The 16,417-nt window shown below is 37.3% G+C and overlaps 2 protein-coding genes across 2 annotated transcripts in view; both read left to right on the top strand.

The window, feature by feature from the left end:
- The first annotated feature begins 5,887 nt into the window (after positions 1-5,887).
- Positions 5,888-14,913, top strand: rad21a (RAD21 cohesin complex component a). Its single transcript, XM_051864524.1, has 14 exons — positions 5,888-6,055; positions 6,789-6,975; positions 7,064-7,193; positions 7,276-7,375; positions 7,593-7,699; positions 7,782-7,976; positions 8,059-8,181; positions 10,404-10,535; positions 11,554-11,777; positions 11,860-12,013; positions 12,213-12,358; positions 12,435-12,617; positions 14,032-14,115; positions 14,195-14,913. Exons 2-14 carry the CDS (start codon positions 6,832-6,834, stop codon positions 14,384-14,386), a joined length of 1,914 nt encoding a protein of 637 aa, XP_051720484.1. The 5' UTR covers positions 5,888-6,055; positions 6,789-6,831; the 3' UTR covers positions 14,387-14,913.
- Positions 14,914-16,136: 1,223 nt separating this feature from the next.
- The window catches only part of eif3ha (eukaryotic translation initiation factor 3, subunit H, a), a 59,543-nt gene continuing 59,262 nt past the window's right edge, over positions 16,137-16,417 (top strand). Inside the window, exon 1 of the mRNA XM_051864525.1 lies at positions 16,137-16,301. Within this exon, the coding sequence (XP_051720485.1) occupies positions 16,221-16,301 (81 nt within the window). The 5' untranslated portion in view covers positions 16,137-16,220. The remainder of the gene's footprint in view (positions 16,302-16,417) is intronic.

The raw sequence follows: 16,417 nt of genomic DNA, 5'->3' as shown, positions 1-16,417 counted from the left end.
TAAGCCAGGCTAGCAAACAGTGTAACATAAAATTACCTCAGGTATCCAGCGCTAGTTTCGACAACGTTGTCTAACTTCCTTTGAAGGTGCATTTAAAGAGACTAGCCATTTTTTTTCCACTATATTGACTTCATCAGCTAAATTCACTGTTAGATCGATTACACTAGCTATTCACTCCAAACATAGCATGCTGAGGACATCTGCTGGTTAAAGCTGTGTAAATGCAACAAGAACTGCAAAAACATGTTGTACACACTTTGAAAACTGCAGCGCGTGAGATTAGAATAAACAGACATTATTGTTTGTTGGTGTGGACGCAAATTATGTTATCATTAGTTATCTTTATAGATATCGTTCTTGGAGTGAATGGGCCTTAAGAAAGCAATCCAGAAGGCAGGAATCAACATAACAGCTTCACTAAAGCAAAGACAACACAAAACAGGAGGAGAATTAAACTGAGAGCTTAAATACACAGGCGAAAACAAACTGAACAAGAAACAGGTGCACAAAACAATCAGTAAAAATAGCAACAAACAAGGGCATAATCAGTAGGGCTCCAGTTTTAGACACACTCGTAAACTTCCCTAAGCACTTCACCTCGGGGGAATCCCCTCTGCCATTTTGAAGTGCGTTCAACTTCGTCAAGTGGGCGAGGGAAGTGTATTTGGACAGAAGCTCAACCCCTTTTGACCGAGGGAGCGAGTCGACTCAACATGTACACTTCAAGCATTCATAGACCACGATGCAACACAATTGTGACTTCACAACGGATCGCGTTTAATTCCATTGTGGATTCCAGTGATCAAGGGTTTAATGCGTTCCATTTAAACACATTGCAAGGGTTCCGCCAGTAGTGGGCGCTCATTCAACGTAAGCGATGACATACATCTGAGTGAACGAGACGGAGGGAAGTTAGCGAGGGAAGGACATAAAAAATGGACTTAAATACAGCCTAGGAAACAGAAAAGAAGTGGGAATATTGGGAACAAAGGAAGCAGGGATAGAACACAGGGAAACAATGAAATACAAACTAAAAGTCCATAAAACAGAACATGATCGTTACACATTAAGACACGTGATTTGAGTAACACTGTAAAGTTTAATGTTTAGGGTTTGTTTGAATCACTTGACTTAGCATACAAACGACAGACCTTTTGTGAAATGTCAATAAAAATCTGTTGAATTCAACATAAATAATATTGTTTTGAAATGTTCCTTCCCTAAAAATATAAAAGAACTGTTTTCAGGCCTGTGGTCTGACGGCAGGCCATGGAGACCATTTATATGCAAATACATCTGCCAGTTTCAATGTGTTCACATAATAAAAGACCGACGTTTGATCAAGGCGGATTTTAGATCAGAGTGTTGAGGTCTTTTCATCTGACACTCACCTATAAATGCTCAGAACCTCCTTTCTGCATTTTCATCAGGTTTCTTACGCTTTGAGCTTCATTTTGAGCTTGCTGAGATTTACACATTTATCTGCATCTGAGACGCGTGCGGCTGCATCTTTACACATGGAAATAAATCATGATGATGCATGATGTTTACAAGGTTTAATGTGCTCTCTTTAATCTCTCAGTGTTTCTCATGGAGCAAATGGACTTTTGCTTAAGTTTCCTTAATCTTATATTACACCATTGTATGAAATACTACACCATTACCCGGTCAGATATTTCATATTCGTCCCTGGCAACACTGTACGGGCAAAGAAAACAAATTATAATCCACAATTCCAGTGCTCCATCAAAATGCCTCGTGATGGGCTGTTTGTGGAGAAATGTGATTCTAAGCAAAAACCTTGAATGTTTAATGTCAGTTTTGATAATGCGACGTTTCAGGTTTCAAATCATGTCAGTTTTTTATTTTACAAAATTGAAATATTAAAGCACAAAGCTATGGAAGCCCATTTCTGTCACTTAAGAAAAAAAAATCATGCTCTGGTAATTCATAATTATACATACTATAACTCTTATGACATAATTCTGAGATTAAACGTAAAAAAAATAGATAAAAAAAACTTGAAAATATGACATACTAAGTAAAAAAATATGACTTTAAAAGCCAATTATGAGATAAAAAGTCAAAATTCTGATATTAAAAATTAAAATAATGGTTTAAAAAGTCAAAATTATGACAAAAAGTAAAAATTATGAAATGGTTATGAGATGAAAAGTGGAAATTATGATTTTAAATGTAATAATTATGAAATAAAAACTCAAAAATCTGAGATTAAAAAGTCAAAATCATGACTTAAATCGAAATTATGACAAAAAGTCAAAATTATCACATACTAAGTCATAATTATGAGATGAAAAGTCGAAATTATGACTTTAAAAGTCAATTATGAGAATAAAAGTTGAAATTCTGCGATTAAAAATCAAAATTATGATTTGTCAAAATTATGACATACTAAGTCATAATTATGAGATGAAAAGTCGAAATTATGACTTTGAAAGTCAATTATGAGAAAACAATTTCAAAATTCTGAAGTTAAAATAAAGTTATGACAAACATTTGAAATCATGACTTAAAAGTCATAATTATGAGATAAAGTCAAAATGATGGGATTAAAAAGTCAAAAAATTGAAATTATGATAAAAAGTCGAAATTATGGCAGTCATAATAATTATGAGATGAAAAGACGAAATTCTGAGATCAAAACATCGTCAGAGATTTTACACTTCAGTGCTGGAAAGGCAGACCGCATGTCATGGTGATATCTTCCATCTTTTTAAATATGAGACTGTGAACCCTAGGTGGCTCTCACATTTTTCAATTGAACCTGAGCATGTGTGGAATATCAATTGGATAAAAGGAATCAATTCACTGGGAGGTTTAATTTGCACATTTTGATTAGTCCCATTTCTCAGAGCTGTTCCCAATGAATACAAACTGTGTCTGATATACTATGCAATGCCATCACCTTTTCTCATTACCATGCCAAACAGACATTAGAGGAGGGCAAGTGGATCGTACACGCAGACCTGAGGGTTTTGTTAACGCTGAGACACACCAAAGGCCCTTTTGGGCAAACACTTCACACTGCGGCAATCTTGCTCCGACTCAGCTGTGTCCCAAAAACACTCATTTCTTAAAGTGTGTTTCTAAGCTTACATACACTGTCTCAAGGCAAATAAATTTACATTTATGACTATGCCATGTCACATTTACAGTATTTCAATAAAGCATTGCATTTCTAATGTGACACAGTGCCTTCCATGGTGAAATCTAAAAATGTTTCCATCATGCCTCAGTGAGATCTAAATTCATTTAGTCTCAGTATCAAAGGCGCAGTAGATCAATGGCAGAGAATAGCTTCGGGTCTGTGTGGAAAACGCCCCTTAATCACCTCTCGCAGTTTAAATCAACTTGCCACTATGAAAGAGTCTCAGGCCTTTAATGACTAGCCTTTGGTAACTGAGTCAACTCCTTCTTAATAGAAACCAATCAAAGCCTGCAGCAAAATACAGGCAAGGAGTGAAATCAATTATTCTTGACTGCACATTGATCAGGTGAAATATAGTTTGAGGGTCATGTTTATATGTTGATGATGAGAATAGACTAATGATACTCCATCAGACGCATTAAAAAGCATGATATTTCAATTTGATCCATCCAACAACAGTGTAAAGTCTTCACTTATTTAATAATGGTGACCAGTATAGGAGCTAAGTGAACATTTTTCTTTCTTGGGTTAGAGTTATTATGAACAGTCAAATTCCTAAATTCCTTAATTCTCTACCGTCCTTTTTAATATTAAACATATGTAACCAATGTTCTTAGGTAAATCAGACATGATATCATGTAGTTCAGTTGATGCTCTAATATTTTAACACAATTAATTGAAAATAGAATAAGACATTTCTTTTAAAATTAAAAAAACTTCACCTGATGGTATTAAATGACGAAGTTGACACATACTGACGGAGTTGACACATACTGAGGGAGTTGACACATAATGAGGGAGTTGACACATAATGACGGAGCTGACACATACTGATGGAGTTGACACATACTGACGGAGTTGACAAATACTGATGGAGTTGGCACATAATGACGGAGTTGACACATACTGACGGAGTTGACACATAATGACAGAGTTGACACATACTGATGGAGTTGACAAATACTGACAGAGTTGACACATAATGAGGGAGTTGACACATACTGACGGAGTTGACAAATACTGATGGAGTTGGCACATTATGACGGAGTTGACACATACTGACGGAGTTGACAAATACTGACGGAGTTGACACATAATGAGGGAGTTGACAAATACTGACGGAGTTGACAAATACTGTCAGAGTTGACAAATAATGATGGAGTTGACATAACGATGGAGTTGACAAATTCTGACGGAGTTGACACATAATGACAGAGTTGACAAATACTGACGGAGTTTGACACATAATGACGGAGTTGACAAATACTGACGGAGTTGACACATAATGACGGAGTTGACAAATACTGATGGAGTTGGCACATAATGACTGAGCTGACACATAATGACAGAGTTGACAAATACTGACGGAGTTGACACATAATGACGGAGTTGACAAATACTGACGGAGTTGACAAATACTGACGGAGTTGACAAATACTGACAGAATTGACAAATAATGACGGAGTTGACAAATACTGACGGAGTTGACTCATAATGACGGAGTTGACAAATACTTACGGAGTTGACACATAATGACAGAGTTGACAAAGGTCCAGCTGGGGCCAAATATACAGTATATAGAATCATGAAACAACATGAGAAGAAATCCCCATATGCAAAAACATATTAAATCAAATTATATAGACTTTTTGAGAGCACTTGTCAACCATCAGACATAAAACCTGACAGAGTTGACGTCTGACAGAGCTGACAAAATTGAATTTTTTCTACCTTAAACATGTTGTACAGTAAAATTTATTATTTTTTCCCTCAGTTGTAGCTGCCTTAATAAACATATCAAAAATGCCAATATTTATCCCACAACTATTTACAGAAACTATTACACCGGGATGACGGAGTTGACATGTTAAAGCTGTGACTGCATTATTTGTATGAAATATAAAAAACTATAAAACTTCCAGGACTATGTGTCCTACTGTGAGATCCACAATGAGCAGGAAATAGTGCTCCTCAGGGTTAAAGATGACCATGACATTGAGGCCATTTTTTTATGAAAAATATAATTCAAGACTGTATTGTTTGATATATTACAGATATCCGCCTTTAAATTTAAATGTATATTTTTGAATTTGTTGCATTTTTAAACACTTTGTTTAGCAATTTTACATGCTGAGGACAGGCTAAATTACATGTATTTTCAAGTATAGAGCAGGTATTTAAAATAATACTTACAAAATTATTTAAAAATAAGAGCAACGAATGTCCTGAGTATCCAGATTTACTTTAGATGTATCTTTTTAACTATTTTTATTTTGATGAATTTATTTATTTTTAACATAAGGAGGGCTTTTGTGTGTAGGACATGTTTTGTCCCTTATCTTATACTCTGTTCGTTTAACATTTACGTATTTTGCAGACGCTCCAAAGCATTCAACTACAGTACATTCAAATGTAGCCTACATATATTCATCTACACACACACACACACACACACACACACACACACACACACACACACACACACACACACACACACACACACACACACACACACAAAGAGACTGTATACATATAAGAACCGTCGATTCATTCGACTTCCTGTAGCTCATTGTTGTAACCCCGAATTCGTTTAGTAACACAACACCGCCCTCTGCCAACCGCACAGCGCGCTGTCATTGGGCTCCACGACAGCCACTTCCTGCCAATCACCAGCCAAGCCCCTCCTACCGGCATCCTCCCATGCAGCCCCTTCCTGTCAATCACCAGCCAAGCGCCTCCCACCTCCAAATTTTGACTGTAAACATCCCGCCGAGAGCGCGCGCCATCTTTGTCGGATTCAATGAGAGGAAACGGTTGCTAACTTCTCTCCGCAGGAGGGGAGAGAATAGCCTAGCCGCGATCAACACGGATAAGATATTTTGAATGGTAACGTTACGTTCTTGAAAATGTGTATTATTGCGGATTAATGTGCTTGTGGAGTCCAATATACGAGCGGGAGAATTTAATTTGACGCTTGCGTGCTGTTGCTAATCAACAGTTGGCTAATGCTAATTGCTAACGATAGCTTGAGAATAACTTGGCTTTGCAAGCTTTATTAAAATATAAATACAATCGCTTTGTAATTTTTAGTCGTTATATGTGACCAAGAAAAATAAATTATATAATTTGTAATTTTAAAAGCGATTATGGGTTATTTTAAAGCCAAGTAGCTCAGCTTGCTAATCAACAACTTAGCCAAACGCTTGTGTGGAAATTTACGCAACTGTTTTGCATCGTTAATAAATGCATTTTTCTATATTTTCCGTCTATTAGAGCTTTTTGGAATATTTGAATGGGATTATGCGGCGTTTTGGAGCAGTGGAGTTGTGTTTTAGCTCGCTTTCTTCAGGTTTTAATGTTGGTGTAAAGGCGGGCAATGCTTTAAATGCTATTTATGTAATCTAATCAATAACTTAGACTAAGTGTGCAATACTTACAACAAGTATAAACCTGTATTTTTATTGTCTTGCCTAAGATTTTTTTTCACTGGCTGGTTGTAGATTACTCTGAATTAGAAATTCTGGTTACCTTTACATAACATTTGTTGCATGTTCACTTCCATGGGTTTTGAGACTTTATTGTAGTCTGATTTTGAATGAGTACTCTTGTCTCCTTCCAGGTGTAGCAGAAAGCTCTCAGAGCTTTGACCAGACACCAGGGCCATGTTTTACGCCCACTTCGTCCTCAGTAAACGTGGGCCGCTGGCCAAGATCTGGCTGGCGGCCCATTGGGACAAAAAACTGACCAAAGCACACGTCTTTGAATGCAACCTGGAAAGCAGCGTGGAAAGCATCATTTCACCAAAGGTGCGTCTTTAGCCCTGCTTGTTGTTTGCTTTTGAATGGTGTGTGTTCATGCATATGGTAATTCTGTTTTTGTTACACTTCTAAATAGGTGAAAATGGCTCTGCGTACATCTGGCCATCTTCTCCTGGGCGTGGTGAGGATCTACCACAGAAAAGCCAAATATCTTCTGGCTGATTGTAATGAAGCCTTCATCAAGATCAAAATGGCTTTCCGCCCAGGTATTGAATCTAGAATCATTCATTTCAAAGCCACCTGGGTTTGCCTGTCTGTAATTTACCATAATGCACTGTGTGTTTTCAGGTGTCGTTGATCTGCCGGAAGACAACCGTGAGGCTGCATACAATGCCATCACTTTACCAGAGGAGTTCCATGATTTTGACCAGCCTCTTCCTGATCTGGAGTAAGAGACACTTGCTGTCATCTTTTTACACTTATTCAGTCTGCATTAAAGGAATAGTTCATCCAAAAATGAAAATTTATCCCATAATGTACACAATCCTAGGTGTATACGACTTTCCTCTTTCAGCCTGAAACAATTATTGTTAGTTATATTTAGTGCTGTCAAAAATAAATTACTCCTCCTGAATGTGAATTTATAAATTCTGTTTGTTTTTCAGTGATATAGATGTAGCGCAGCAGTTTACCCTGAACCAGAGTCGTGTTGAGGAGATCACCATGAGGGAGGAAGTAGGAAACATCAGCCTCATGCCCGACAATGACTTTGGTAAAATCTCATATGCTGCTGTTCACATTTGAGTCATGAGTTTCATGTACTCCATAACTTAATGCTCGTAATGTCATATCAGGTGACTTTGGCATGGATGATCGTGAGATGATGAGAGAGGAGAACGCTTTTGAGGTGGACATCATCCACGGATCCTCTGCCACCACCCTGCTTCTGGAAGCGGAGCCTGGTCCCGCTCACCTCCCGGACAAACCCACTAACCTCGACTACGACGACTTTGGGGATAACCTGGAGAACAGCGATGGTGGAATTCTGAGTGAGTTCTAGTTGATTTGACCTGTGTGATGGTCATGTGATGATAACGTGATGCTGAACTCGGTGTTTGTGCTCAATTTCAGTGGATAAGATTCTGAGCAATGAAGATGGTGGTGGTATATTTGATGACCCGCCAGCTATCACTGACAGCGTGATGATGCCTCAAGACCATGGCGACGATGAAGACGACTTTGATAATTTTTCTCGTGAGTAAATCCTAGAAACTTTTTTAGCTATTGCTTGCCTATATTAACCTTATTGTGCAACTCAGAATGTGTGTGAACTTCTGATTCATTATTTGCTATACTAAATAACAAAATACAGTAAATGGTTAAATAATTTGCTCTACAAACAAGTGTTTATAATTACAATATAAGTAACATTTTTCAGTATTAAGCAGCATAACGGACAGTTTTTGTACAGATAAAATAACTGGAAGCGGATGAGACATTCAAGTCACAAACCACATTGCTATTACTTTAAAAATAAATTGAATAAAATAGCTAACAAATGTGGAAAATAGAGAACCTATTTTTTACTATTTGAATTTTGCTTGCCACTTAAAGGGATAGTTCACCCAAAAATGAAAATTATCCCATGATTTACTCACCTTCAAGCCATCCTGGGTGTATATGACTATCTTCTTTCAGACGAACACAATCTGTTAAATAATATCCTGGCTCTTCCAAGCATTGTAATGGGAGTGAATCGGTGGCGTGATTTTGAAGCCCAAAAAAAGTGCATCCGTCCATCATAAAAGTAATCAATACGACTCCAGGGGGTTAATAAAGGCCTTCTGAAGTGAAGCGATGGGCTTTTGTGAGAAAAATATCCATATTTATAACTTTATAAATGGCAAAGAACTAGCTTCTGGCAAACGACCCATCCCTTTAATCAATTTTTCCCAGAAATTTATAATTTTACCTGTTCTGAAAAATGTTTTTGTATTCAAGTAAAACATTGTAAAATGTTTCTTGACATGTGAGTGACTTAATCTTAAATTTTCAAACACATTTTATTCTTGGTAATAAAGTATTAGGTTTCAATTTAATTTAAGGTTATACGGTTATACAATTAAATACTGAGATATAGTACTTAAAATGTACTTCGTATAGGATTAGGGTTCAGAATTGCTTTAGTAGACACTGTAAAATAGTGTCAACAAATATTTTCTTGGGGTTCCCATTTAAAAACTTAAAGCTTGCCATGTCAATATTTTTTGATGTTTAAAAATGTAAATCTTGAGGATCATGAGGGTATACAGGGATCCTTTCTACTAGGGCTGTGTATTGCCAAGAATCTGACGATACGTATCACGATACAGGGGTTACGATACGATATTTTGTGATATATTGCGATACTGTAAGAAAGGCGATATATTGCGATTTTCTTTCTTTTTTTTTTTTTTCTTTTTTTTTGGGATGTAATTTTAGAAAAAACGGTCATAAAGAACACACCACCATATGCATAAAACCTTACAAACAACTTTATTTTATTTAATCAATACAGCATCATTTGCATTTATATCACTAATTAGTATTTTGTGCACTCTAAGGGAAAATAGTAAAGTGACTGCAGGATTCTTCAGGTGTATATGTTTTAAAGGTTCACAGTATAACAGTTTTTAATTTCTAAACTATTAAACAAATAGTGCATAGTCCATTTCTTGACTGAATGTCTGTTTTATATTTAATACTGTAAAGCTGCTTGCTTTAACGCAGTCTAATGTGTAAAGTGCTATTTAAATAAACATGCCTTCACTGAAGTGCTGAGCTGATGCAAACACATCCACATCACTATGATCAGATGATTTCTTTATGCTGCCACCGCTGTCATTGTTTTTGTTTATTTTCTCACTGAGAGGAAAACGTGCAGTACATACTACATATTCTATCGAACGCCTCTCTCAACAGCGCGGATGGCGTCGGGATATTAAGTGAGCTCTCGGATTTAATGCTTTTCCCGAGTTTTGGATTTTAACATGGCCTATTTTGCAAACAACTGACTCTTGTCGATCTCCTTAGGTGGGTTCTTTATACTTGAAGACAAAATGAGTCCACACACTTCAGCTCTGTATGTAATAATTCTATCATCTTGTGAGCTGGGTTTGCTAATGCTAACGCAGTTTACGTTCTGAGATAACGCTGACATCTAGAGGTTGGGTTTTATACAGTCTGTGGTTTAAACCGAACACAAAGCCACGAATCTTGGATGTAAATAAATAAATATCCATACAGTGTTTTTGAGAATCAATACAAACGTAATGTCGCGATATTCATGTATATCGATATTTTCTTACACCACTACTTTTTATGATGTGATATTTCTTGTTTCAAATGCCAAGTCAAAATCCGTAGGAATTGCATTTTTGAACTGTATGTATGAGCATGAAGCCATTGACCCTTATGACACTTCTGTATTATTTCAGCGCCTGGCGGTCCTGACAGTCCAGAATCTGGCCCAGTGGAGCCTCTTCCCAACACCACAGACCAGACAGAGCAGACCACTCTGGTGCCCAATGAAGACGAAGCTTTCGCTCTTGAGCCCATCGACATTACTGGTACAAAATGAATGATAAATTCACATTTAAAAGGGTGGTTCACTGTTTTTTTTTTTTCTAGGCTTGATTGTGTTTATGGGGCGCAGTTTAACATGTCTTAATGCTTTGGTTAGCTGTCCCTGTGTATTGTAATTCGCTGTCTGGAATACGTTGTCACGATTCACGTTGTCCGGAAACGCCACGCCCCTTACCATTACGGGCAAACGTCGCATGTCCAGTCTTTGCTTCGGTGGAAATGTAAATAATGGCGTCAATATTGCCGTATCAATTTGAGCCCGAATCAGACCCAGATAGCAGTAATGATGAAGAGGGTCAAGCAGAACCTCTGCAAGCACGGCTTTTAATGGACGTTTATGAATGTTAAGTATTTTTGTTTGTATTTGTGTCAAAGTGTTTAGATATGCTGTCACTTGTAAATGTTAAAAATGTTAAAATATTAAAAAAATAAAACATACTTACAGGGCCCATAAACAGCAGCTTCTGCTTTTGAAGTGGGAACTGCTTCATCTTTCAGTAATAGCCTTTGTGTAAATCCAGCATTGAACTTGTGTAGATTCTGGAAGCTGTCTTCTGTAAAATGTGCAGCACAGACAGCTAAATTAGCATTATAATTGTCAGGAACAGAATTAAACATAAATTTTAAACATTGTTCACGAAGTCCAGCTTCTCTAGGAAGAAGACTTGTATGCACGCGACATGGCCTCGCCTACTTTTTTGCGTGTTCCCGGGGGCAGGGTTTATGTTAATTGCAGGGTTTATGATGTCACCAACCCGGGAAGAAGCTCGTTGTAGTCCAAACCGGTCGTAATTGTAGACATTAAACTGCCATAACTTTAAAAGACAATATCTCTGTTTGCATTGAACTTTCAGCGCTGTAACTTTGCAGATACTGTTCATGCTCAAGCAGCAACATTACACACTAACTAAAGTTAAAAAAGTGAAATCGCAATGAACCACCCCTTTAAATCTTAGCCTCATAGCTTGTTTACACATCAATATTAATTGTGAATGTCCTCAGTGAAAGAAACCAAGGCTAAGAGAAAGAGGAAGCTCATCGTCGACAGCCTGAAGGAGTTGGACAGCAAGACTATCCGTGCCCAGTTGAGCGATTACTCCGATATCGTCACCACACTGGATTTGGCTCCTCCTACTAAGAAGCTGATGATGTGGAAGGAGACTGGAGGTGTGGAGAAGCTGTTCTCATTGCCTGCTCAGCCCCTCTGGAACGGACGTCTGCTGAAGGTGATGGGTCGATCCTACATCACTTTAACATCAGTAATGCTAAAGCCCAGGGCTGAAATCATAGGAAATGTGTCTGTTGTAGATGTTTACTCGCTGCTTGACTCCACTGGTGCCTGATGACCTGAGGAAGAGGAGGAAGGGAGGGGAGGCCGACAGCCTGGAGGACTTCCTGAAGGAGCTGGAGAACCCAGAAGTGCCCAGAGAGGAGGCGCTGGGTCACAGGAGTGATGTGATTGGTAAGTGTGGTACAAAAACACAACTACTGTAGAAAAGAATTGGAAATTAAAATATCCTTCCTTTTAAATTTTATGATGGTGTTCTCTCGCACCAGCATGATCATATTTGGGAGTCAGTGGCATGTGAAAGATTGAAGGCTCAACACATTTGTGTAATAGTCATTTAAAAGCATTGAGTGAACGAGTTTGTGCCCTACAGATCAGACCATCATGGAGGAGCCCAGTATGCTGCAGGCGTCCTCTGTGGAGGGCAGCAGAACCGCTCTTGACGAGTCCATGATGCCGCCTCCGTCTCGCCAGCGTGGAGTGAAGCGCAAATCGCTTGAGAACGAAGCAGTGTTGCCTGTAAGTCAACCAGATAATCATGCTTGCTAGTAAAGGTTTTGAAACTGAGCGTAACGGTGCGCAATTGTCATTTCAGCAAATGGCAGTGTTGGATCAGACGCTTCAGCCCGTGGATCAGTCGGTCCTTTCCCATCAGCTCGACATGCCCCAGGTGGATCTTCCTCCTGAGGACATCAGCAACCTCTCTAGACTGGTGCCAGAGTTCGACCTGTTAGATGACAAGAACAAGGAGAAGGACAAGGACGACAGCGACGAAGAGGTGAGGCATTCGGTATTTATAGGCGGAAGAAAATGTCTAATTTTGACAGTGGTTGGAACTGCATAATTCTGGGTAAATTGAGAATTACATCTAGTTTACTAGAGGTTCTGACAAAATGTTAATGGCTGCAGTCTATTTAGGATTTTTTTTTCTATTGTTTTGAGTGAATGATTCAATGACTCACTCATAAAGACTTCACTTCATTACTGGATGAATCAGTGTTTTTGAACAAATCTTTTGAGTGAATGATTCAGTGACTCACTCGTAAAGACATTAGACTTGTTCGAGATGCATCGGCGCTGTGCAGGCTGATCGGCGTATGACAAAGTACCACGAGAGGGATTGGAGAGCAAACGACACGTTATGCTTTTGAATCGCTCTCGCAGTGTTTTGATGTCAAATGCAGATTCATCCAGTAATGAAACAAGTGACATTATGAGTGAGTCATTGAATCATTGATTCAAGAGATTTGTTTTTGAAATGCAGATTCATCCAGTAATGAAACAAGTGACATTATGAGTAATAAAACATGGAAAGTCTTTACAAGTGAGTCATTGAATCATTCATTCAAGAGATTTGTTCAAAAATGCAGATTCATCCAGTAATAAAACATGGAAAGTCTTTACAAGTGAGTCATTGAATCATTCATTCAAGAGATTTGTTCAAAAATGCAGATTCATTCTATAATAAAACATGTAAAGTGCTTATGAGTGAGTCATTGAATCATTTGTTAAAGACATTAATTCAAAAATGCTGATTCACCCAGTAATAAAGCAAGTGAAGTCTTCATTTCAAGATATTTGTTCAAAAAGAATACAACTCACTTTTGAATCGTTCTTGTGGTACTTGTCATCGGTCTCTGTAGCGCTGATGCATCTCGAACAAACCTAAAGACTTTACTTGTTTTATTACTGGATGAATCAGCTTTTTTTTTTTTTTTTTTAACAAATCTCTTGAATGAATGATTCAATGACTCACTTATAAAGACTTCACTTTTTTTTTTATTACAGGATGAATAAGCGTTTTTGAATGAATCTGAGTGAATGATTCAGTGACTCACTCATAAAGACTTAACGTTTCATTACTGGATGAATCAGTGTTTTTAAAACAAATCTCTTGAATGAATGATTCAGTGACTCACTCATAAAGATGTCACTTGTTTAATTACTGGATGAATCTACGTTTCTGAATGAATCTCTTGAGTAAATGATTCAATGACAAATACATGGTTTTAACAGTCACATGTCACCACCTACTGGTGTAATGATAAAATCTTTATCTGAAACGTGATTTACTCTGTTTTGATCTGTGTCCAAACTGTAAACTTTTATCTCAGTACAAGATTGCGATCTTTTAACGATGCAGCTCCAACGTTGGTGTTGCTGATAATTGTTCAATTTATTTTAAACAACAGGGCGAAGAGGGACAAGGAGGAGACCAGGACCAAGAGGAGAGAAGGTGGAACAAGAGAACTCAGCAGATGCTTCACGGCCTTCAGGTTTGTATTTGGACCATATATGTTCCCGCATGACCTGAGAAAGCTGTTCAAAACATAATTTTCTTCTGTGCTTTGACAGCGTGTGGTGGCTAAAACCGGAGCCCAGTCTATCAGCCTGCTCGAGCTGTGCAGAAACAACAACAAGAAACAGGCTGCGGCCAAGTTTTACAGCTTCCTGGTGCTGAAGAAACAGCAGGCCATCGAGCTGACGCAGACAGAGCCATACAGTGACATCGTCGCCACGCCTGGACCGCGGTTCCATATTGTATAGAAGCATACCCTCTATTTTTTTTTTTTTCTTTTTTTTTTTTTTATTAGTTGTATTTAACAATTTTGTTTTGCTACTGTTGCTTTTTGTATCTGTTTGTGTCCTTTGGGGCCAATTTAAAGGTTTTAAGTCAAACCCAATAGATCATGAAGACATTGTACCCTCATAGTAAGGTGTTATATGCTAGTGCATGTTGGACATCCATATTGTCAAACCATTGGGATCTTTCAGTTTCACTACTTGTTGTTTTCCCATCGTTCTGTTTTTATTTTCCTTCATAAGCTTTATCTCAGTAAGTTTTACATTTGTAGTAGAGTTAGTTAAGTGTACATTTTAACTTTTTAATAATGTCACAATTGAGAGACAAAGGTTTATTTTTGGAAACCCAAGTGGATTTAATGACACAACAGTTCAATGTTTTGTATCTCTCTTTTAATGGCAATTATGATTATTAAAGGTTTCTTAAACTCCTACATACAATTGGAATTTTTATGCACTTGTGATTAAATTTTGATATTGATTGAAAAAAATTCTCCTAAGTTCCTCTCATTTTACTGGTTTATTAATTAATGGATGTATGGTGCCATAATTTATATATTATATATTACACACACATTTTAAATGTGTATGCCTATATTTAATGAGTAAATGTTTAAATTTGTCTGAGAGTTGCCATCCTAAATTTCGTTGTACTGGTACAATGAGAATAAATTCTTACTCTTACTTACATATACATATATACTCCTATGTATATATATCTCACATATATACATGTAAATATATGTGTTTGTGTGTATATATGTACATATAAACTATGTGTAAATACAGTAATATATATATATTAGAGCTGTTCAACAATATATTTAAGAAAAAAAAATATATATATATATTTATACAAACATGCATATGTTTCTTAAATATACACATCTATGTGGTTGTATTTATATGTTCATAATGATTATACACAGAACAAACATATATTACGTAAACACAGACTTTTATTTTGGACACGATAATCATGATTGTCGTTGAACAGCCCTAATATATTTATATATATATAAAATCTTTGATAAACCTACTTAAAATGTAAAAAAATATATATAATTATGGTCTAAGGCACCATACACACACACACACACATATATATAAATATATAAAATTACCAGTGCAAGACTCATAAGATTGAATTTGTGTCATGGCTAAAATAACCCAATGTCAGTTATTTTTGCCATTTTAGCATTTTTAAAGGGACAGTAACCTTTTAATTTTCAAATACAGTATGCAAATTCTGTATGCATTTAGAGGACCCACACAACCTACTAGACATTCCGCATACAGCAGATCATGCTGTGTGGAATACTATATCCCATAATGCAATGTTCTACTAAAATAATTATTCGACCGGACTTTTCTTACACACAATAAAAACCCGCTAAAAACCTTTTTAATTTCAGTGATAACTGCGTAAGCGTAACAATGTTTGACAACAATATAACATACTACTATTTCAAATGTTTATTGTTGCGTAATGTGCATTGTTTCACATCTTAATAAAAATAGTATGCGGTATACAGTATGCCTAGTAATTGTTTGTACATTGTGAATACTGTGTGTGTTCAGTCAACTTTTTGCGTAATTAATACGTGTATATAATATCACAATGCAGTATTTTTGCTTTTGATCTCAGGATGAAATCATGAGAATCGTACATTTAAGTCGCTAAATCGCGACTTTTATTTTGACGAGGCTTTCCCCTATTGTTCGCACAGGAAGTGGTCGGATCATTCCGGAAGAACTTTTTTACACGTGCTGTGGCCCGTTTCCTCTTCATCTGAAAATGGCCAGCCGTAAAGAATCAGCCGCTTCGGCGTCCAGTCCGCTGGATTCCCCGGTGAAACAGATCCAGATCGACGGGCTGGTGAGTGATTGTTCTGAAGCAGAAAGCGGCGGTTTGTTATTAGAGGCTCGAGTGTGTGTGTGTGTGTGTGTGTGTGTGTGTGTGTGTGTGTGTGTGTGTGTTCGGCTGGAGGTGGG

Source organism: Ctenopharyngodon idella, chromosome 16, assembly GCF_019924925.1.
Source record: "Ctenopharyngodon idella isolate HZGC_01 chromosome 16, HZGC01, whole genome shotgun sequence".
Lineage (NCBI taxonomy): Eukaryota > Metazoa > Chordata > Actinopteri > Cypriniformes > Xenocyprididae > Ctenopharyngodon > Ctenopharyngodon idella.
The sequence above is the reverse complement of the archived record's forward strand: the minus strand, read 5'-3'. Positions and strand labels throughout refer to the sequence as shown.

Bases quoted from the DNA above. Each gene is read 5' to 3' on its own strand.
- rad21a (XM_051864524.1), top strand. From the start codon at position 6,832: ATGTTTTACGCCCACTTCGTCCTCAGTAAACGTGGGCCGCTGGCCAAG. The intron at 6,976-7,063 runs GTGCGTCTTTAG...ACTTCTAAATAG, and splicing joins AAAGCATCATTTCACCAAAG to GTGAAAATGGCTCTGCGTAC. The intron at 7,977-8,058 runs GTGAGTTCTAGT...GCTCAATTTCAG, and splicing joins CAGCGATGGTGGAATTCTGA to TGGATAAGATTCTGAGCAAT.